This window comes from Glandiceps talaboti, chromosome 7 (genome assembly GCF_964340395.1).
Source record: "Glandiceps talaboti chromosome 7, keGlaTala1.1, whole genome shotgun sequence".
Taxonomy (NCBI): Eukaryota; Metazoa; Hemichordata; class Enteropneusta; family Spengelidae; genus Glandiceps; species Glandiceps talaboti.
This window is the reverse complement of record NC_135555.1, coordinates 10,173,893-10,199,320: the sequence shown is the minus strand read 5'-3', so window position 1 is coordinate 10,199,320 and position 25,428 is coordinate 10,173,893. Positions and strand designations below refer to the sequence as shown.

General features: G+C 37.0%; 1 protein-coding gene across 1 annotated transcript; it reads right to left on the bottom strand.

Annotated features, from left to right (window-relative positions):
* Positions 1–1,404: 1,404 nt before the first annotated feature.
* On the bottom strand, positions 1,405–24,851 carry LOC144437897 (uncharacterized). Its single transcript, XM_078126928.1, has 16 exons — positions 24,773–24,851; positions 21,529–22,568; positions 20,317–20,553; positions 16,635–16,721; positions 15,856–15,957; positions 15,182–15,283; positions 12,177–12,230; positions 11,070–11,156; positions 9,968–10,357; positions 9,437–9,571; positions 8,283–8,384; positions 7,292–7,414; positions 6,711–6,797; positions 4,626–5,682; positions 3,911–4,026; positions 1,405–3,550 (listed from the first exon to the last, which is right to left on the bottom strand). Exons 1-16 carry the CDS (start codon positions 24,849–24,851, stop codon positions 3,098–3,100), a joined length of 4,251 nt encoding a protein of 1,416 aa, XP_077983054.1. The 3' UTR covers positions 1,405–3,097.
* Between the last annotated feature and the right edge of the window lie 577 nt (positions 24,852–25,428).

Below are 25,428 nucleotides of genomic sequence, written 5' to 3'. Positions count from 1 at the left end.
CAAAGAAGGTGATAAGAAGTTGATGGTCTAAGAAAGTATGAAAATAGAGATTTGACCAGGTCAAGAGGAAAGGAAAGGAAACTACTACAGCTCAGAAGGGATACTCTTTTTTGCAAATCTCATGGCAAACAAAGAAAAAGATCAGTCTACTATGAGGTGGTCACAATCACACATGGTAACACAGTAGTTCATGGAAAGGTCCAGCAAAACATGTTCTTTCCTTCAAAATCATGTGGATCGTCATAGTATAGTATGAGTACTACGGTGGGATAATACTCGGATCTTATGAGTATTATCCCATGCCCACCATAGTCCTCATACGTATACAGAGGTCAGAAAGACCATGAGGAACAAGTCAAGTCCCATTTATATTGGGAATGAACTACATGGAACACTAGCCACATCTCTAGTTTATAGAAAAGAACTGAACAAAATGGAATTCAATGTGACAGGAATGCAGGACAGGAGGACCTATTATTACTCTACAACTCCTACTGTGTGTACTTGGTACTTTGCCTAGCCAGGAGGGCATAAAACTGCCATTCCCATGAAGGCTGTTTTGTAGTGACTATTTTTCAAGGCAGCAAGCTTAGGGAAATTGTTGCAGCATAACAGTACAGGGGTGATATAAATGGTGTCTTGTGGCCAAATATGGCCAGACAGAGTTATTTAACACCTTAAATTCTCAGGTATTTATCACAAATGATGCATCGCTCAGGTGAGCTCTTGCATACAAATCATTGACTGAAATCTTGGATCTACATTGCATTTCTTTTTTGATGTGTGCACCAGAAGGGAGGTTTCTGTCATATAAATCTGTATTTCAGTACTACTATGGATTTGATATCGATGTTTTTAGTATTAAAGACTGAACATTTACATTTCATTGCTTTATGGTTATACAAAATGTTTTTTTTTTCACAATTAAAAAATGAATATTGTAAAATTGCTTCTTTGAATGAATCCCCTCACCCCATTAAATATAGTAGGTGCTTGTAGGCTGTAAGGAATGATCAGTGGGTGACTAGGGTAGGGTAGGTGTTGTGATGTGATTGGGAGACCGCTGAACACATTGGAATTAATTTTGACATGGAAGAAAAAAGGAAGACCAAATAGTATTATCATGCTGGTAACTTCAACCATGCATAGTGGCTATTTGTGTGTGTGTGTGTGTGTGTGTTCGCATGCACATGTGAGAAAGACATACAGACATAGTTCGACACACACAGTGACACACACACACGCACTATTCTGGGCCCCACTGGCTCTCCAAGTCATTGATGGCAGCCAATATTGTGGAAGACAAGTCTGGGATTGCTACCATCGAAGACAATGATTCATACACACAGGTAGTTTCAACTTGAAATTTCCATAACATTTATTTAACAGCCTATCATACTAACTACAACAACAACTCAAGTTTTAATATATAATTGTACTGTACAACACAAACATTATCATGCAAATATTAAAATCACTGTTTTAAAGGGCACGTCAGCTTAAAGTGTACCTGAAGTTGTCTGAAATGCATTATTGTTGAACTTCAACCCATGTAAAATATTGATGTGTATTTGTGGAATGTCCAGTATTTCTAAGAAATGAGTTGTGATGAACTTGGATATTAATGACATTCGTTTGTTTGTAACTACATAACTCTTGCTAAGAACATAAATATGCAAATGAAGCACCAACTGCATAAGCAGGAACAAAAGAAGTGCAACATGATATACAAATGAAGAACCAACAGACAGGGTTCCACTGAATATTGTCTGCTGAAAAATCCAAATTACTCCTATTTTAAGAATAGATACATATTGCATAAACACAACACAATATTCTTCTTAGATTGTAAAGTTCCTAAACATATTTTTGACATTTCATGAGACACTAGTTCCTCCATAAATACAAACTGCCTTTCCAAGTTTTTATGGATGCATCTGTTTTCTACAAAATATGAGTAACTTTTTTATTCTTCCCCAATACTAAAATATAGTTATACCAGTGCAAACTAAGAAACAAATGTGGAAAATGACAAAACTTTTTGACAGTCACTTTACACTCTGTAAAACCATTGACATGGGCATAAAATGACTTGAAAATAAATTCTATCCATTCTGTTTTTACCAGGCAATTTGGCTTGATTGTATAATGTGAAAGTATCATATGCTTAATATTGGCACGAAAGACTGAAAAATGTAGGTGTAATGTGTCTAAGCAGGGATGCTCATATTCATGCATTGATTGAAGAAAAAGTTCTGACTTTAATACCATTACTCAAAACAACATGAAAAAGACTACCAAAAGTTGAACATTAGTACTGACAGCAAGACACCTACAACGTTATGTGTCATTTCAGTCATGAAGTGAAAATTTCCACACAGTCCTTCACATTGTTTCAGTGTGAAAAAGTGAATACACATTATGTTTTCCACACAGACACTCAAATTCGATGGAAAATTTCATAATGCTAGTCACTTGTATTTCCCAGGTAAAATGAGGAAAGTATTTCAAGTTTATTTCACTGACAGGTTATCCTTCCTTTTTTGTGTCAGTCTGTAATTTGCCAGTAAATATACAAAGATAAAAAAAAGGCTATTCTTCCACAACAATGTCCAGTTTGTATTCCCAACAATTTTACTAAAAATGTGGGCATGATTTTGATCAAGCTGAATGATCTAATGGCTAAAATATGACATATAAATCAAATCATCACATTTTTGGAATAACTATCCTGGTCACATGCATATTTAGAATAGTAACTTCAAATTCATTTTTTCTTGCCACATGACAATTGAATAGTACCTTCTGGCTTCCTTAATTAAGCAAATAATTTACTAGTACATTTACATGTAAGTTTAACAATCAGGTTCTAAAAAGAAGATATAAATGCTGGTGATCTTAAACCAGGCAACTCAACATCAAGTCTTAATCCCATTGTCAACTAAGCTATGGAATTACAGATCATTAAAAGTAATCTATTAGAGATTGAAATCTCCAGACAGTGAAATCCGTTTTCAGATTTCTTTTAAGCTAGTGGATGCTTTCCTTGGACAACCAGTACATTCTCTTTTTTTCCCTTGCCATTGCCATCTTCCTTTTAGTTTCTCCACTGTCCACCTCTATTCTTATTACCCCGACGACCCCTTTTACTACCTTTTGGCCCGTAGCTATTGCCACCTTGGTTGCCTGGTCCTTTTCCTGCATTGACACGCTGTCTCTGGCGTTTTCCACCACGTCCTCTTCCGCCACCCACTTGACCACCTCTATTTTGCCATCTTCCACCACCTCCTTGGCCACCTGTATTTTGCTGTCTTCTGCCACCCACTTGACCACCCCTATTTTGCAGTCCTCCATCACCCACCTGACCACCCCTATTTCGCTGTCTTCCACCACCCGCTTGACCACCCCTATTTCGCGGTCTTCCACCACCTGGTTGACCACCCCTAGTTTGCTGTCTTCCGCCACCTGCTTGACCACCCCTAGTTTGCTGTCTTCCACCACTTTGGTATTTTTTCGCTCCTTTAATATTTTTCACCAGCAATTTTTGCTCCTGAAATTGAAAATGTGTATAATAATTATATAATTTCGTAATTGTTTCTTAATTTACAATAGATACCCCTTGTGTGAGTTCTGGGAGATTATCACATTCTACTTGAAGGCTGATATCACATTTACAGAAATGCCATGAATATAATGACTCAGCAGTAGCAATTTTCAATGATTTTTTTTCACATAATTTCAATAAAAGCACTTACATGAAACCTTTCAGATTGGACAATACAAACTACTGGGCATTTGATTCACAAAATCATACATTATAATATGACATTCTAGGGATTCAACATTACAAACAAGCTCTACAATAGTCCATTAGTGGTCAATTAATTAATATAGGATGGTCAATACTTACAGTAAACTTTTGGCAGTGATAATTTGTTGTACAATGTTCTTTGAATGACATATCTACATCAGGATAAAACTCTTCACATAGCAAACAAAAGTATCCAGGACTGACATATATATTTCCTGGAAAAAAGAAAAGAAGAAAAGTTAGAAAAGAAATCTTCTGTAAGTATACCTTTTAAGTTTTAATGAATTCTTCATATTCATTATTAATTAAATGTAGACTGGAAAGATCAACACTTTTATGGCAAGACGTTACAGGAGGTTATAACTTAGATCCAAACATGGCCATGGGACAAAAAATGCTAGGCTAAACCCCAATGTTTGAATCCCATGGTTTGAATTAGTACTGTCTTATTTTATTTTATCTTATTTCATTTTATTTTATCTTAATTTAATTTAATTTTTAAATTTATGTATTTCCCCATTTTTTTACAGTATTGAAAAGAAATATTTTACATCCAAAACGGTAGAGAGAATGGAAAATAGCAAAAGCTAGACCAGTTCGTCTCCTAGTTATTAAAGGTCCTTATAAAAGGTTGTAGGGCTTATAAGACATATTGGTAATTGGTTGGAAACTTACTAACATATACAACTGTCTAAAGAAAGAGTTACAGGAATGAGGAAAAGAGATTTCACAGTCAAAATCCCTTGATCATTCTTGGACAAGTCAGTATATGTATATTGTATGTGTCAGTATCGTATCCTGATAGCTTACAAACCTGTACTTTTCCCTGCTACATAACCTTCAGCAAATTTCGCTTTGTCCTTTGAGACTGCTTTGTCATGATCTTCTTTATCACCAACTTCATCCATGACAATAAATGAATCCACTTCTTCACTCCCCAGAGAAAAACCGTCTTCCTCTCCATGCATTTTCTCAGCTTTCTCATCATCAACTTCCATAGGATCAAGCTTTTCATCATCTAATTCAAGTTTCATAGGATTCTTATCAACAAACCATGTCTGTTCTTCTTTGTTTGTTGTTTTCTCATCAAGATTGTCTCCATCCTCTACATTAATTTCCTCTCCGATAACACCAGATGGCACATCTTCACTACCCTGTCCAGACTGTATGTTAACTGTCTCACTAATTTCAGTCAATTCCCTCTCCTCTGTTGCTATAACTCCTGTATCTTTACTCTGTTCTTGTTTAGTTGCAGACTGATCAGACTCAGTTTGACCAATTTCTGGTATGTTATCAACTTCCATTGATTCTTTCTTTTCTGTTTCACTTTTGACTTCATCTTTTCCTTTACTTTCCTCTCCAATGGCACCAGATGGCGCATCTTCACTACCCTGTCCAGGCTGTATGTTAACTTCCTCAATAGCTGCAGTCAATTCTCTCTCCTCTGTTACTGTCACGCCATCCTTAGTTTGTTCTTGATCAATTGTAGACTGATTAGGTTCACTTTGACTGGAGTCTGGTCCAACATCAACTTCCATTTTTTCAGTTTCTTCTGGTTTGCTTTCCTCTGTGACTTCGACTACTTCATCGTTTGTCTGTTTAGATTCAACTGTCAACTGATTTGGCTCAATTGTTTCTTCTTTGCCAGCATGACTGCCAGTGACATCATCTGCTTCACTAGAACAAGACTCTTTTGGCATAACTTCTGATGTTGGAGAATCTTCTTTTTCTGTTATTCCTTCTTTGACCTCTGGTTCAGTCTTCTCTCCAGTCTTTAAGGCCTCATACAATAACTTCAGACTTTTATGTATAATGATGGCACACGTCTTCTTCACATTGTGGACTTCTGTAGTATTATGTTGGAGATAAACCTGAAGAGAGAGGGAAAAAATAAAATGTCCCTGGTTCAATACCTTTATATTTCTTTCCAATGAAGCTAATTTATAAACAGTAGTGTCTGCTAACCCTCTTTCTACCAGGGGAGTATTTGTCTGTACACACAAAAAAAATACAAGTTGGGCAAGACAGCAAACCAGTGGACTCTGTACTGTGTGCACTGTACGAATGATACCATCACAGCTGTGATCATATTTTGCTGTCAATGAGATTTAGACAACGTTTTATGACACCTATGTTGATTCTCTAGTCATTGGCTATTTACTTGCTTTGCACTGCTAACATTGTTTACACTCTAGTCAATGACAATTTACTTGCTTTGCACAGGTAAGTTCTATTTACAGGATGGATAGATTTAGAGTGACCATATACCGGACTCATAATTACAGCAAATGAAGTGGAGTTATTTTAATTTGATATAAATACTACTATACACACTGTCTGGCTATGAGGGCACTAGTAGATGTCTATTACCTGAGGGCTGCTAGGCACTTTTTGAAGCCTCAGGAAATGTTGTTACATGACTTGACAATAGATACTATGGCGTCTAGTGCCTGAATAACATCAGGCAATAAGTGTTTTATAACACATGACATTCTCAGGCATGCATTCTTTCCAAAGTCAAAACAAATGAATGGTAGGACTCCCATGCTACTGTAATAACACCCTTGGGGAAAACAGAAAATGTATATTGCCTTCTCTATGCAAACTGAGGCCACGATTGTCACTAGTCCATACAAAGTGAGACATTTAAAACCAATCACTGAAGAAAATGATGTTTTATAATAACAATTGTCACTTTACTTTGGTATTACAGCTTGTAAAACAAAATATTACATTGGATATTAATATTATTTGACTATTTTGAATCATGTACCCATGTATATAAAGTACATATTAAATCATCTAAATCAATAATCTTGAAAATCTAAGCACAGAATTTCTTACCACCTTTGACTTGTAGATATATTTTAATAATTTCTTTCTCTCATACCATACTTACCTTCTTAATTCTAAATGTTGTCTCGCATATAAAGCAAAACCATCGATTATCGTCATTTGATTTAAACCTCACATTCATTCTGTATCTCTGAAAATGACAAGAGAAATAAAAAATAGTTACACTGTAACCCATTCATTACTCCTAAGTGCTTATTGCCTTTAAGATATATAATCATGAATATTCAGTGTGCATGAAATACATGTGACTGTTAAGTCCCATGATGCAATAGTGGAACAGTGTGAGAACATTAAAGGTGAAAGAGTTTCAATTTGGTGTTTTGGGGCAATCACACAAAATTTACCATATGACTCTCCATGACCCAAAGTTTATAAAAATACATATGGTGTTCCTTATTAATTGAGAAAATAAATAAGATGTAGTAATATTTCTAACTAGCTTTTTTACAATATGACACATGTAAATATGTCTATGATATTCCTACATAATGTGTCTCACACACACACACACACACACACACACACACACACACACACACACACACACACACACACACACACACACGCACACACACACACACAGACAGACAAATGCGCTGAGTAAAACACTCAAAGCAAAATTACCTGAGCTGCTCTTCTGATAGGATCAATCTCATTATTTGTAACTGCATCTTTGATCTCAACCATCAGATTTGCTACATCTTCAAAAATACAATGTTTATATTCTCCAATATGCTTTTCCAAACCCTAAATATGAAATAAAATAGCAAAATGGCATTGTAGCATAACTAGTACAATATATGACTTTCCAGAGAGTCTGATTGGTAGGACGTAAGTTAGTCTTGGAAAGTTGATTCATACACACAGAAGTTGTTATCTTTCCAAAAAACACTTGCTTGGTTATTGCTATGGTGTGTGTGTGTGTGTGTGTGTGTGTGTGTGTGTGTGTGTGTGTGTGTGTGTGTGTGTGTGTGTGTGTGTGTGTGTGTGTGCACGTGGGAATATGTATATCTGTGTGTGCATGCATGCATGTATGTATGTATGTATGTATGTATGTATGTATGTATGTATGTATGTATGTATGTATGTATGTATGTATGTATGCATGTGTAACACCCAATCTGTGAAATTGCCCAATTCATGAAATGGGTAGGTAACTTTGCCCAGCTCATGAAATACTCAATCGTGTTGCCCAGGTTATGAAGTGGGTATTGTAAGATATGCCCAGTACATGAAATGAGCATCTTTTATAGGACACACACAAAAAAGAATAAGAATCAAACAACTTTATTATCGTGTATTTACAAACTCATCACTTCACAATTCTTATTTTATAATAATTCAGTGAAGCTTGTTTTTTTAAAAGAGTTTGATAATCAACATCCCAGTTCAAAACTCTTCCCCCAAAATTTAATTTCGCTCCTTTTAGATCATAATCTATACTCTCATTTACATAAGGTTGACTATTTCAGGAATTGGGCAAAGTTACATGAACATTTCATGAATTGGGCAATTTCACAGATTGGGTGTAACATATGCATGTATGCATGTGCGCATTGATGGATACACTGATGTGATGCCTAGAATACATACAACTAACTACATCTATACTTACAATACTTCCAGGATGTTCATAATCACATATGGCACAATCAAGTTCTTGATCAGATCCCTCGATGGGTTTTGTTTTCATCACAATGTTTGCTTTGACTACATTCTGGTAAGATGCAACAAAAAGTATGAAGGTCAAAAAACAAGGTAATGGAGTGAAACAGTAGAAATCCTATTAGCCACGCATACAACCATTTAGAAACATTGGCATTCTGGAGTAGAATTCATGATGGAACAAAGCAACCCTACTTTTTGTCAGTCCACATATCAGGTACCATAGTCTTGACAGACATATGGAACAATCTTATGAGTTTTTTATGACTCTTTTATGATCTAAACAAATCGCACAATAACACTTTGTTTAATTTGGCATACTGTAAACCTAGATATTTTCACCTCTAGAAAACATTGTGATTTTTACAATCTTCAGCTAGTTCTTAAACTCTAACTTTACTAATTACCAGACTAGCAGATTGTTTTCATGTACAAGAAGGCTATTTTTGCTTTTTGTTTTCTAAGCAAAATTAGTGAAAATAAGTCTTTGGCGAAAATTTCCAGGTTTACAGTATTTTGTTAATTCCACTATGCTGAAAGGCTAAAAAAGGTTAATGACTTTAGCTTTTCATGCTGAGGAATAGAATACTACACTCAGGAGTGGTGTGTGTGTGTGTGTGTGTGTGTGTGTGTGTGTGTGTGTGTGTGTGTGTGTGTGTGTGTGTGTGTGTACGTGTGTGTCTATATATATATATATATATATATATATATATATATATATATATATATATATATATATATATATATATATATATATATATAACTCGGTGAGTATCAATCTGCTAAGACACATATACATACATATACATACATATACATACATATACATATATATATATATATATATATATAGATAGATAGATAGATAGATAGATAGATATATATATATACAATCAGTACAGATAAAATGCTCAATACATAACTATAAATAATAATATCAAGCAAGCAAGATACCGAGGAGTTGTTACACAGTGTTAAACACTGTTACGATCACATATTTATAATAATATATGTAAAACACGATACACATGACCCATCACTTGAATTGAATTGAATTGTTTATTCACCAGATACAAAACAGAAGAACATTTTTTATGTACTTACAACTCTCTGTATGGCTTCCGTTCTCTTCACTGGGTCACCAAGATCTTGGATAATTTTGCCCAATTTGTCAATGCCATCTAAGAAATTCCAGATAATTTTATGTTGATCCTTGTACAAAAGTTTTCTCACAGGGTGCTACATCAAAATAGATAAATCCAATAGTATAATTTTTGTAACTTTACAACTATGTATAAAATACCATACTTTACTCATAGAATACTTCAATAATTTTTAATTCATTAAAGTTATTGAATCAAAAACTCTGAAAAAGCTCAGTCTTTCCATTCTAAAATTGCACAATGGGGTCAGTTCCTAAATAATTTTAATAAAGCAACATTTAACCTACCCAACTCAAACAGCATTTTCACTATCTGGTAGTCTTGAAAGAAAAATTTGACTACTTAAAATACTCAAATTTGCTTAAAATTCAGAAGAAATGCGAGGAATTTACGATACTAACTTTTAATATGTATGATGTACTATTGTTTGGTATCCATATGGGTTTGGGAAATTTAAACATCAAAAAATTACCGTAACATAAAAATCAGGTTTCTCTGTTACCCGCTTCACATCAGATTTACTACCAGTTTGCTTTGGTGTTTTCTCTCCTTCATCTCCTGGTTCTGAACCTTTCTCTTCTTTCTGGGCCGATTCTTCTGTTACTGTGTTACTCTCATCTTCACCCTGTTTGTCAGCTGATTTATCAGGTGACTTGGTCTCAGCTGATTCATCAGGTGACTTGGTCTCAGCTGATTCATCAGGTGACTTGGTCTCAGTTGATTCATCAGGTGACTTGGTCTCAGCTGATTCATCAGGTGACTTGGTCTCAGCTGATTCATCAGGTGACTTGGTCTCAGCTGATTTATCAGGTGACTTAGTCTGCTCTTTTACAGATTCTTCAACATTAGGTTTTGAAGGCCCCTGTAATTTAGGTGAACGTGAAGATAATTAAATACTAATGTGGAAATTACATGTTCAAGGCATGGTCCCTCTGCATTTCACAATCAGAGTAATGTTAAGGATGTTATCTGCTAAATCTACCCGAGTGCCCCAGTCACTTTTATCAGCGGTCCCCTCCATATTGGAAACTACGTCAGTTTCCTGAATTTCTCCCTTTCTGTTACCATGGTCCCCAACCCTTAGCCTAAGCACAAGCAATTAATCTTTGCTAATATTCTTGGAGGAAACAATGTCTACCTAAATTCCTGTATCTTTTACAAAGGCTCCCCAACAAAATTACATGGTCCAAGTCCTTAGATGTTTAAGAGGTTGGTATATTGTAGTAATAATAGTTTTTGTGACACAACAATTCTACTGATGGTTTTTACAACCACCAGTAGTTCCCTGACATTCCTCTAGAGAATCTGATTGGTCGAATACATAATTAGGCATTTATAAATTTACATATTTAGACTTTGTGCATGTGTTACAGGGTGTGACTTAATACAGGCAGATCTAAGGACTGTTTGTAGACATGGAGTGAAAATACCAAAAATCAAAATGTCAGTTAGGATAGCAGAAATACTATAGCAGCATTAGTCCTTCAAATCTACAGGTAGGCTAATCAGGAACTGTGTAGTCAATGTTTCTGTCTTTCTAGTATTTGATAACCTGTACACTCCAGAATACTTACTTTATCTCCGCTGAATTTTGCACCCCCTTTCAGTAGTCCTCCTTGTCTTTTGCGATGCCTGCCAAATGTTAAATGTTTTTTGAATTGCTGGCAAAGTAAAGCATGACACAGTATTATTGAAACATGAAAAAGTGATATAATCCTGTCCACATGTAAACAACTAGAGAATACATCTTGTAATACAGTTAAATATATTATGTGCTTCAATCTACGATTTGGAAATTACTGACAAAGAGAAACAACCTTGTCCACATCTAAATTCTAGAGAACATGTTTTGTAATACATGAGAAAATTTTTTTTTTTTTAATTACTGACAAAGAAAAACAAGAAAAAAGTATTATTGAAATGCCAAAAAGTAATTAAATCTTCTCCAAATTTTATATAAATTCTAATGAACATAACAAAATCGTTTGTCTCTATGATTATGAAGTAGTTTGACTACACTTGACACATAAACTGGATGATTATCAACACTATTTATTGAGTGAATAAATAAATCAAATTGCACCAATTGCTACAGGCTCAGTTTCTCCTTAAACCTACAAATATGAAAGGTGCATATGAAACACTTATTGCCTAGCTATGAGGGCACTAGTAGACATCTATTACCCTGAGGGTGGTTAAGGTTATGCAGCAACCATTTCCTGAGGCTGAAAGCTAAGGCAAATAGTTACTACATAGCAATACAAGGGGTAATATGATGTCTTCTAGAGCAATGAAAAAGGACAGGCAATAAGTGTTTTATTACACAATGTATTCCCTGGCATGTTTTCTTTCCAGTCAAGCAAAACACATACAGGACTCCCATTTCACTGTTATAGTGCCCTAGGTAAACTAGAGAAAGAATGTGCCCTCTATATGCAAATTGAGGTTGGGTCACTACATTTAGTCCATATGGTAGTACTTGACACGATCTAAGCTAATCACGGGAGGCTGTATGGAAATATAATGAGAACTCTATGTAGCAATTGCAATCAGTGAGAGGCTGTGAGGTACAAGCTACTAGCAAAAGCCATCTCCTCCTGAACATTATGTACTCCATCAACAAGAAATCACCAGTGTGTGTTTTTTCTTTACAACATACTATAACAATTTCAAATACTTACTGTAATATTTATATGAGTATCACACAGAAAGCACCACAGTTCTTTAGCACTTGTCTAGGAAAAGGAAAACAAATGGATTCAAGTTAAAACATTTGATGTCAATATTCAAAATATGTCAGTGTCATACCTGATCAATTTGCAATATGGCTGACATTTAATGTAGAAATCAGGTCGTTCTTCAATACAATTTTATAATTACATGTTTACATTTTCATTTTGATAATGCAGGATCTTACCGGGAATATATAGATGAGCAAGCACCTCTACGATGAAAAGTATAGTCCACAACAGTCAAACAATAATTGAGATTAATAGATAGATGCTTGTCGGTTGATGTCTTCATTTTTTTCATCTTCTTCTTCTTTGATAGACTACTCAACATCCCTAATGGAACTAAATGAGTAGGACGTGGTGTGCGCAAAGGATTGTTATTAGTCCTTGATGTTGCTGTCCTGTGCTCTGTTGAATGTTGATAGTACTTATTTGAATTGTTCTGAATGTTATGTTGGTGATATCCTGTGGTAAACTGTTCCAGTCTCTGATGGTCCGTGGAACAAATGAGTATTTGTGACAGTCTATTCGTGCCTGGTGTTGCAGGAAGCTTTTAGAGTGTGTGTGCCGAGTTTGCCTTTGAGTTGGTGACAGGTAGTTTTGTACCGGCAGCGTCAAGTACCCCAATGGCTTTGTGCCATATGCTGAGTTTTTGTTTCCAGCAAATTAGAGTTTCCTAGTATGTATTTGGTGATAATTTCTGACCTTGATGATGGAATTCATAGTACATAGCTTTTGTCTGGATTGAATTTCATCTGTCACTTGGTTTCCCATTGAGATAATGTGTCTGGATCTTCTTGGAGTGTTTTGGTGTCATGTTCACATTTGATGTTTTTATAAATTATGCAGTCATCTGCGAACAGTCGTACAGTTGAGTGTACGTTTTCAGGTAGGTCGTTGATGAGAAACAAAAGTGATCCAAGTACTGTTCCCTGTGGGATGCCAGATTCCATATCTGCCCATGTGGAATGTTCCCCACCAACAACAACCTGTTGTTTATGTTCTTTTAGGAATGAAGTGAACCATTTGTTGATTTTACCATCTACACCATATTGTGTTAATTTGAGAAGAAGGAATTTATTGCCCCCTACATGTAGTTGTACCCGTTTAGTACGGGATAACTAACACAGATTATCCTATCCCTTCTTCCCCCAGTGATCCCGTATACATGTACAGCGGGATTGGAAATTCCCATCGCACTACTCCTCCTCCTCCTCCATATTCTTAAATTCCTCCTGTTGTCGTGGTGTCAATTCACTTACAGCGGCAATGAGTACCCGCCAATGCAGGAGTATGGCTGGTGAGTTTGGTGGGTGAAGATGGAATTCATTTGGTATAACCCATCCCATTCGACTGGACACTTTGGTAAACAATGAAATGTATTCTGGTGATAATTTTACTGTCTGTGGGATTTGTCTCATTAAGTTTTTCTTAACAAACTGCCACAGGTCTGCAATTGGCATGTCTGGGCCTCTGAGCCATGTTGTTAACTGACGTAGTCCCTGGTAGATTGGCATGATCTCCTTGCCATCGAGGCTTTGGTCCAGGCAGGTCTTCTCCCACATAGGCCTTGGTATGTGTTTGCTAAAGCAATGCAGCTTTAGCTTCCTTGTCCAGGTGGCACATCCAGGGATAGGACAGAGGGATGAACGGGGTGGTCTGTCAACCTGGACTTGGGAAGGTAGTCTGGCTGGCTCAGGCTGGTCTGGATTTAATAACCTATTTGTCTTTCCCTGCTGGCATGGTCCTGTAGTATCACATCTGGTGTCCATGGACTGGCCAATACCCAGGTTATGAGAGTCACCCAGTTTTCTCTTCTTTTCAGCTGTAGCACTAGCATTAATTAGTCTATTTGCCTTTCCTTGCTGGTGTGGTCTTGTGGTGTCACAGCTGGTTTCCCTGGACTGGCCAGCACCCATGTTATGAGAGTCACCCAGTTTCTTCTTGTTTTCAGCTGACTTTGTGGCTACCAATGTTTGATCTACTCTGCCTCTGGTGCGGACTTCTCTTAGAAGGTCTTCTGCCATGACGCTTCCTGTCCAGGTAGTAGGGAGTGGCTCCTTAAGTTTTGATTTTGGCTCATACTTGTGTAAGTGGAATAGAAAGGATGATTCAAGCGAAACTAAAGGTAACAAGATTGAATAACACAACTGGACAATTTTATCAATTTAACCAGGTTTGTACATAAGATGGTCATTGTTACTGGGCTTTCCTTCTGCATTAGTATTCCTATAATCATCATGTGCAATATGACATCTTGTGGTTCCTAAAGTTCCAAAAATTGTAAGGATTGTAAGAGGGTGCCAACAGATTTGGTGAAGTATGGACTAAAATTTGGTCATGGCCACTGAACTCTCTGAATTCTTAAAAAAGCATTACATTAGTGGTTAGGCATGTTTTCATTATCGGTAGTTGCTAATATTAAAAACACGTGAAAACATGGAAAATGAGTGGTAACTTGGAATCAGCTATCTTTTCACATTTTGAATTTACACTCGTCTATTCTGGCCCCCCAAACATCTTCCGAACATCACTCCTAGTGGCTAAACTATGAAAAACTTTTATCTCTCTGATAACTCAGGAAATATGGCATTTTGCACTCAAATGTTTTATAGGATATTTATCAAACATTTTCAGGTCTTTTTATTCCCATTACGAAGACATGGATTAAGTTCCATTAGAATTTAGGCAGAAGGTTTTGAGATATTGTGTCCATAGACAGAGAGACACACACACATACATGCATATATACAGACATACAACACTATAACATTGCCTTCCCTTACAGAAGGTAACAAAATGTTCATACTCCGTAATGTGTTTATGACAGCTTAACTCCATTTTCCTACATTATGGTACTGTACAGAAATCATTCCTACACATAATCTGTTCTGTGACTTAGACCCAATGGTAATTGTAGGTTATATGAAGAATGTGCAAAAATTTACACTTACAGATTTGTCTTGGCCACCACGCATATCTTTCCGTCTAAGGATTTCTGTAAACTGTCTTCTTCTGTGCATATGACTCTGTCCAATTATATGATCACAAATAAGCTGTAGATGATAAAAAAATATGATAATATACTCACACAAATATTTTGAGTACATGAGGTTGTCAAATACAAATTGCGAAATAACACCAGCTCACCTGCTTGTTCATGACAATCTGGAATAAGAAAAGGTTCATGCAAAGCAATACAATGTTATTAGTGTCAGTAACTTGTCAAAGCAAGAGAAGCATGTGATCCTAGATCCAGTACACTAATGAAAGTAAGCTGTGCAGGAAAAAAAGTCACAATGGATACAATTGTTGCATGTGTCTGTCTCTTACAGACAGAGATTTACAGTACAATAAACAAGGACTACATCATAGCCACCACGCATCCCAGGTAGACGATGTACATCCCTGGAACAATTTTGATAGACAAAACAAAACATGCTTCATTCAGAATTCTTCTCGTGGTCTGAGCTTCATTCAAGTAAATACACTGGTGTTTTTTGCTAGTTAAGTTGTAAATCTGTGATACCTCTGTGTAAAGAGATGATTCGATACCATATGTAGCATCTAGACTATATTACTGCTTACAAATCACTTCAGTGCAAAGTTTAATATAATTAAACATTACCTTTGTAGATGCATATCTTTGTTCACATATTGCACAGAAGACTGCATCTTTTAGATGCTTAACAGTAAAAGTTTCAACTGTGAGCTTTTCTGCTATGGTACTCTGTCAGAGAGGAAGAAAAATGCATGTACTTAGAGATGGCACAAGAGGAAATTTAAACCTTGACTACCTGTGTGCACACACAGACAGATCAAACTATTTACACTTGCACTACCTGCAACTGGGACATTATTTTCCATTACATAACCTACGATATATATATTCTCACTAAGAACTGGTCCATTAGTTATAAAAAGACATCATGTCAATACGTTGTATTATCTAAAGGTAGTGTAGTGGCAACTTCAAAAGTTCAGCAAAACCTTGGGTTTGAATCTGTCACCATGTCAAAACTGCACTAGTTGTAACAAACTAACTGATGTATCATTTTTCGATCAACCACAATATATTCACTGAAAAACAAAAGTTAAATTCAATACTATTGTTTACCAACACAGATGAATTTCCATTTGAATAGTCACTGAAAATTGTTAAAATACCAAAAGCTGTTATCATCAAAGGAGTGAAAGTTTTCTGTCAAAATGTGGTTAGAAGTGCGAAAATGAAGTTCGATAATCACATTGACACCAGACCCCATCCCCCTAAATGAATGAAGTTTGCTTATTGAGCTTGTGTGACATTGTGTGATCGTCCCTAAAGTTTGTAAAAATTGCCTAAGGGTCTATTAGATAGACTGCATTTCCCTTCAACAGAAATAAAAACAATGTAGATGTACTCACTGGCATAACTTCCAATACAGGACGACGTGATTCACTAAGTTCCACTGCAAGCATGTGTCTCCTGCCACGAGTATGAGAGTCATAATTCTGAGAGAAGGAAAAGAAGTTACTCATTTAATTTGACAAAATGCAAAAGATTGTTCTGGATGGTAATTTAATGATACGTTTTTGTATAATGATGTTCTAGATGGATTGACTGGGACACTTTTTCTTACATTCCAAATTGCCATTATTTTCCTTGATTTTTCATTACTTATGCTTGAGGAAGAATAATATTATTCCCCAATATTTTTCTTCATTCTGCAGGAAATTGCCAGCCGAGGGGTTGCATCACTATTTACACAATTTATGGCAAAATTTGGGTTTCCTTGCTAAAACTTTATTCATCTTTTAGCTGCTGGTTATAAATGAGTGCTTATAGCATGTTGTCTTAATACATTGAGCCTGTGTCTGCCACTTCTGTCCATGTTACGAACTTATACGTTGACTGTCAAGTTATAGTCCAAGTGGATGTATAGTTGACTGCCAAGTTATAGCCCAAGTGGATGTGTAGTCGTATGCTAAAATTGTCACCAGTCTAGTCATTATGTGTTCACGGTATACTTGAATGTTGTCAATGTTAGTGTTTTTGTACCTATAAACCCCCCTGCTTATTTGATGTTTTGTTTGGTCAATACCTGGTTTGAGTTCTGCTTATGTATCAGGTGATGGTGAAGGAGAATACTACTAGTACATGTTATTTGAACATGCAGTTCAACTTGGGCCCCCACCTCCCTTCACCCCCCACCCCTCAAAAACATACAGAAGAAAGTAAACTGTGCAAGAACAAGCGACCTATCGGTCAGAATAGCTCCGCTGTTTTTTTTTTAATTTAATTTTTTATTTTGGTGACATGTAGAAGTGGTTCAGGTCTTCAGCTCTTCGAGTCACTATGCAGTTTTGTTTTAGCGATGCAATAAAGTGGTTAGTGGTTTCATATGATGTCTCACTATAAAACACATTTTACACAGAAGTTGGTAATGTATTGTACTTTTATACCATAGTCACCATTTTATAACAAAAATCTACTGTTATGAAAAATTGCACAAAATCTCAGAAAAAAATGACTGGGAAATGCACACAAGAAAAAGAAAAAAAGAGGATTTTGAGGTTGGCTATAAGTAATTCCAGTGTCTTACAGCTGTAACCCTGGAAAATTTTAATGAAGAATGAAATAAACTAGGGATCTAAAATAATTTTGAGGCAATTTGAATTTCAATTTTCTAACAAATTTACAAAGTCAACAACATTCAACTTGTTCTAGTTGTGGTAGATATATATAGGGAAGAAATGTATTAATCGCCATCTTAGTTTCCGTACGGCGACAATCTCAAGTACCCGGAAGAGTCATTCTCAGCCATACGTTACAGTGGTAACACTCGTTCATGTTCGGTTACCTTTCACAAAGAAAACACAACGAAATGGTTGAAATGGTCTTTTTTTAATTTCTTTTCATCACAACAACAAAATCTGCGTGATCAAAAGTGTTGTAAACTAAACCAGAAAGAATTATCGGACTGGCTAAACTTCCCGATGAACTGGAAGGTCCTACTACTTCCAAGTAAGCCTCGATAGTACTATAGTACGTGAGAAAATCGTCTCAAACTAGCGATACAACTTTCAAAATATAACTTGACATGTCTTCATTTGTTAGAGTTATACAATTCAAGACGGGTTTTCACTCGAAAACAACAATTCTGTGAATAATGACACTCTGAACGCAGCGATTTCTCGGACGATGTTACCACTGTAACGTATGGCTGACAACGACTTGCTTCCGGGTTAGTCCCTCGTGCATACGGGTGGATTGTCGGCGATTAATACATACATGTACATGTACATCGTCTGATATTTTAATTCACAGTGTTTTTTGTGACCGGCGCCTGTCAGCAGACTCTGCCATTTTTTTCATCATTCCATTGTATTTAAACCTTGTACTTGACATTTCGCAATATTTATAATTCTCAACAAAATACCTCAACATGCCTCACTTCGCTCGTACTCAAAGCAGCCCCGCACGTAGTCCTGCTTGCATACGGAGGAATTCGGGACTCGATTCTGACAATTGTCCCTCCCCCTCCGGTGTTTAGAGTCAAGTCAGTAATACAGACTCGTGCACCCGAGGACTACCCCGCGCGGTATGATCACTGACACTGATGACATGATGAGAGAGAACCTTTTCGGATTTACATGTAAAACGGGGAAAGATACGCAAAACATAATGCAAAGTCTGAAGCCAAATTAAAGTTGTAATTATTTTAATTATTTTTACTTGCCAAATATTTGCATTTTGGAAAGGCAAGACACGTTCATGTCGTTTAACTTTACATGTGAACTGTCGGCCATATTTAAACTTCAACCGCATGCCTGGCATGCCCTTCCTTACGCAAGTTGTCTGAATTCTGGTTCACTGTCATTCCAAATTGCACGACAATATAGAATTAACCACAAGTTACATGTTATCTGAAAACATCACACTTTTATAGTGGGCCTGAAGTGTGATTTTAGTGAGTACTAAGAACGTCCCGTGTTGATACTCAAGATACTTGCTGTGGAAAATCGCTCGGTCGAATGAGGTCACCTTCAGCTTCTGGTCGAATCAGGATAGAGTATGCAAATGAGGATGTTGCGGATTGGCTGATAATGTAGAAGGGTGCTGAATTGGATTTGAAGTTTACAACCCTGTTTCGAACAAACGCTTGTCATTTGGGCGCCCAATGCGTAGAATTATGACTATAGCACATATTACATTGCTTGTTTGACGTCAATAGTGTCTTTTGAAAAGTGGCAGTTTACTTAAAGTCTCGTCGACTGATTTCCAATATGGCGTCGGTCATTATGCTCATTAACATATTCATTTTTTTTTCAAATTACAAAAAAAAAATCATAAAAAATAAAAATGAGGATGTGCTGACTTGAAATTAACAAATCTGAGTAAGCTACCCCCTGCGCATCAACACGCCAGATATCAAAGCAATCTAATAAGAGGTTTTCAAGGAGTTGATGAAAATGACATTTTATGAAAAAAAATCATAAAAAATTGAAAATGGCACAGATCAACTTGGCATGAACAAATCTGAATAGCCTCCCCCCAGGGAACATGCACACCAAATATCGAAGAATTCCGACTGTCACTTATGGAGTAGATAGTAAAAATATAAAAGTTTGACGGACACCTATGATTCACTCTACTCTCTATACCTCAATACCCACCTATACCTAAAGCTACGCTTTCAGCTTTCGCTGACAGCGGAGCTAACAAAAGTCAGAATAGCCACAATCGCTGCTTGTGCCTATTTCTGACAGAGTGTAATTCATATAGTAATACAATTGTTGCATTCTCTGTCTCTTGTCCAGAGTGTAATTACTAACCAAGGACTACATTGTACATGCAAGACAGTATGCACCATGTCACAATTTTGATGGACAAAAAATGTGTCACGTATTGCAATGTATATAAATCAACTCTGCAAGAGATACATGTAGAAACAAGCAACAATTGTACTACAATTTATATAAATCATTGTCTGCAAGACTTAGAGATAGACACAAGCTACAATTGTATCCGTACTGACATTTATTCCTGCACAGCTTTGTAATACTTTCTGCTGTATAAACTATATTTCATACCCCAGTAACTCACCACTGCACCAGCAACTGTGATTTCACAAAGCTTGCAATCTATCTTAGTATTAGTCTGTTTTTTGTTTTCTGAGCCTGTCTGCTGGCCTTTGACAGATTCTGGTTTGTCGGTAGTTGCAGTGGCAGTGGCAGTTGTTTGTTTTTGCTGAACATTTCTCCTTGGTGATGCTTTCTGATTTCCATGTCCACCTTTTTTAGTATTTGGTGATTTGAATTGTGACGCCTTTCCTGCGGGTGACTACAGTAAAACATAACATTTTCCGAAAGTAAATGCCAAGCTCATACAAAGTAGGTATACTTTTTTTTTTGGGGGGGGGGGGGGGAGATCAAGATACATGGATCAACACCTATTTGCTACTGGTAGGCATTCAAAATCATGACTTGGACAGTTTTCATACACAAAGGTACATTTTGTAGTTCCAATTTGCAATTGCAACACCTCCACTGGACTGTAAGATATGCCGTGTCCAGGCACCCTTATACATTGGGCCACCCCTTCAACAGTTGGAATGAGCAGACTGAACGGCACAACATATCTTATAGTCAAAACCTTGACAACCTTACCTTTAATAGGAAGACTGACAGTCAAGTGACCACAATAATTATACTCTGCTCTTTTGTGCAAATTAGTTATTTAAGCTGTCTGAAATATTCAGCAGAGAACTATGCAATTGTCAGCTCTCATGGTTCCATTGCATGAGTTGAGTTGAGTTGAAGATGTTAAATTATTTCATTAAATTCTGATAAAATGGCTGTCTGGTTTTTTTTCAAGATTTTGTGTATGGTGATGAAAGCCAAGAGGTATGTGTTGATAGTAAACTGACATTGCTTTCAATAATCATGTTCATTGCATCATGTGGTGTTGCAATTTAACTTGGCAACACAAACCAAATTGAGATGCAGCTAGTACTATGTCTGTACTATACCAGTGTTTTTGCTATGGTTTGGCAACCCCAAGAACAAAGGGGTAAATTTGCACCCATTTCCATACCTTGCACCATAAATTTGGTGTGGAACCCTGGTAAACACCTGGGTACCTCACAAGGGTTTTACATGTAGATTTTGTACCTACAAATGTACTTACATGTACTGCCATCCCTAACAAACACACTGTATCAACACACTTTTGCTGATCCCAAGCATCACACATAGGTGAAAAGTAATAGCAGTTGCTAAGATAAATGAAGGAAAGAAGTAAAAACTGAAACTGTACCCGATCTTGGCGGCGTCTCTTAAGATCTTTATGATAATTCTGTTTTCCAGACTCCATTGGTCTTTTAGAAGCGCGACGCTTCTGTTGTTGCATGCCTCTAGAGGTTTGGGTTTCAAATTTCCCATAATTGGAAACACCCCTTCCTGGAAACTGGCCAGGAAAGTTAGGACGACCTGCCTGGTATTGACCCTTTCCATACATTCCGCGATCACCAATGCGTTTTGCAGACAATGGTGGAGGTTCTCGGTATTGCCTGCGACCTTGTCTTTGGCGACCACCACTCATCACAGGCATCATTTCAGAATAATTATCATAAGGCCTGTTTCGGCCAAAGGTGTGACCAGTGAACTGTGAGGCAGTCGGTGATACCATCTGTTCACCTCCGAATCCTCCCCTATACTGCCCTTCGTACTTGTAAATGTGTTCAGAAAGGCTGGTATAGGCATCTCTGTATTTTGTCGCTGTTCCAGGATCGATGTTTCCTGCTGCAAGACGCATCTCAATGATATCTTTCATTTGTTTTGCAGACTGTAACTGTGTGCCATCAGCACCAAACTGTCCTCCTCTGTCTTGTGAACCATGGCCATAATCAAACACCTCTTGGTCCTGTACAGCTTCCAAACGAGACAGCTGAGCATGAAGCTCTCTCAATTGAGAAGTACTTGCCAGATCAACACCCCCACGAGCAATTGCCTGCTCAATAACAGATTTCTGTTGCTTGATAGCAAGCTGATTTTGGGTGTTATCTGGCTGAGAGAACACATTTCCTCTGGACATGGCAGGTGGAGGTGATGACAGTGATGTTTGCTGTGCCTCTCTTGGCTGTTGCGGTTTCGTTTGCGTGTTAAATTGATCATGCAACATCGACATCATCTGCTGCAGCTCGTTTTGTGTTACATTTTGCCCACTCTGATTACTCTTATTCATTAATTCTAACACCTGTTCACCAAGCTGCTGGGTGAGTTCTCTTGGAACACCATCATAAGTATTGCCTGCGATGGGCATACTTTGAGCATAATGTTGCTGTCTGGAAGTATTACCTGCAATAATGAGAGAAGTACAGATTAATCTAGCTCTGACAGGATTTGTGTAGACATACCTTTGTACATGTACGTTATTATGTAGAGCCAATATCTGTCTACAGACATATGTATGCATGTACATGTACACCACTTGTCATTTGTCTGTACCTATAGTACATTGGTTCAAAATCTGCAAACAACAGTGGCACTGGTTTTAGCTTAACACTCCTGTAGCTACAATCATAACATCAACTGAAACTCCTTTCCATTATTGATACATCCCAACATGATTTCTCAAGAAAGATCAGGGAGGTTAGCAATATCAGATGCTAGTACAATCCCAAGATCAACAGAGATATGAATGTAGGGGTACTGCACTACCTAACATATACAATCGGCTGATTATACCGCCATGGCACCTACATGTAGTGGCAGTTGTAGCCATGAAACTTGTCATTCTGATGAGGATCCTTGCCCAAGCAAGATCAAAGCTCAATGCTAAAAAAATTTGAACTACTTCTGTGTTATAACAAATGTAGCTAATTTGAAGTACCTAGCTGATGAAATTTGTGGTCAATACATGTAAAATAGTATTGTAGACATTTGCCCATTACCACCAAATCTACTTCTCTGTAAATAGTTCATACAATCTTTGATTTACAAACTGAAAGATGTACAGCCATGCAATGTCTTGTATCACTGAACAGAGAAGGATACATGTACACAGACTGAAATACCACTGTGGACCACTCAATTCATAGCACCAGTCTCCAATTGTTGTATAAAAATTCAGAGCTGTACTAAATTATACATGGCACATTTCCTCTTGTGCACTGCTTATTTTGTGGCATATTTCTTGTTTTTATAATAATATTTTTTGTTGAGAAATCAACCACTGACAAGCAATTTAGTATACATGCAATTCTTTGATGTCAAGTAGTGTACCTTCACATTGCAACATTGGCCCAGAGACTTACATGTAACTATCTGGCTAGACATTGTGGAACCAGATAGTCAACTCACTGGGCTACACAACAGTCCTGCTGGCAGACAGAATATTTGGGACTCAATTCTGACATTGTCCCTAAACACCATCCTATGAAATTCTATACAACAAACTTATTCTGAGTACGCAGGCAAAATGTGAAGGGTCATTCGAACCCAGTATTTGAAATTAAGAAAATTTCAATTTTCGTGACTTTTGGGTCATCCAAGTCAGGACTTCTGTAGTGAAATAACTGTCAAATGAGTCGATAATTGTGTCATCGATATACCCTTGTATTTGACAGATGGGCACGTTATATTATGTAATTATATCATTCTATATTTTCTGTTGTTTAATACCAACATTTCTGGCAAGCCCCAGTTTTATGCCTGGCTCTTCGCCGGACGGAGAAGGAAAGGGATATTGTCAGAGTGGAGTCCTGAGTCCATCTGCAAGCAGTACTACTAAGACCATACCACATGTAGCTATGTGAGGCATTTGCAACAATCGTGCTTTATCATCCATGGAAGTATCACCAATGATACTTCCATGATTACGATGATACATCTTACACATGTGCAGTTTATTCTTATGCTGAGCAGAGGGCTGTCTGTACTTTTGGATTGCTATAGAAATATGTTGAAGATAGGCTAACCCATAACCAAACATACTAAACGGCTGAACATAACAACAGAATCAGAAGAATACCCTATATTGTCTATGACATACGTGATACACAGGTACCGTCTGTACGTAAAGCCTAAAATGTGACGCCCAGTGCAGTGTATCATGACATAGTCCTGCTTGCATACGGAGGAAGTCGTCCATTCCTACTCCGTTGAGCGGAACGCGTGCACCGTCTGCAAGTAGGACTAATCATCACAAAGCTGAACAAAACATTTGGATTCTAGTCACATTCACAATACAGAATTGTCATTCGTAGCATGTGGTGTTAAACTCGATTTCCCTGAGCTTTCTTCACTGACTTTGCATGCCTCCATAGCTGCAAGATGGAACACTTATGATTATAGAAATACATGATGATCGTACGAAACGACGAGCTCGAGTTGTGCATGCATGTATGTATGCTGCATCTGTGTGTACAACAGCAAACGCCATTTGCGAGTGCATGAACAACGTCCGGCATATACAGGCAGTCTTCTAGAGCATCCCTGTTGTGTGAAGTTCTGTGAAAAGACTCACTACATTGTAGAGATATACTCGGCAACTGTCTTACCAGAATTACTCATGCCCTCTGGCCCCAAGCCGGGCATAAATTCCTGGTAGAGATCTCCATAGACTTGTTGGGACGCCATTTTGTATGTCGCTGTGGCGTTTGTCAGTTATTTCCTCCAGTGAGGCAATGCTTTTTTAAAGGGACACCAACAATCTCAGTTTATACGCGTTTGGAGCGTAATTTTTGTTGTAGATTACAGTATAACCTGTTTATTCTAATTAATGAAGCATTTTTAACCATCTTTTGATTTTGAAGAAAGTGAGTTTATTTATTTTCAATAGACCTACTTTCTGCTTCATTCACTTGTATATTGTCTAGTCTGTTTTGTATTTTCAATATCATTACAAGTCCCTTGGCACAGTTTTGATGTTAGAGGACAACAATATTAATGGAAATAAGTCTTTTAAAACTTTTTTGGTGCCACCATCATCAAAGATAATGTATTTGTTGTTGTTGTTTTTGTTTTTTTTGCCAAATAAAATTAATATACTTATTTTCAAATTTAAAAATCAGCTTTTGCAACTAGATTAGATCTTAGTGCTTCCGATTTTAGAATCAATAGTTGGGGTAGGTAGATTTTTTAATGTTATTTTTTTCTTCATGTGTGAGTGTCTTGTAACAGGTAATTAGCAAGTTCGAATGTGTTGATGACAGTC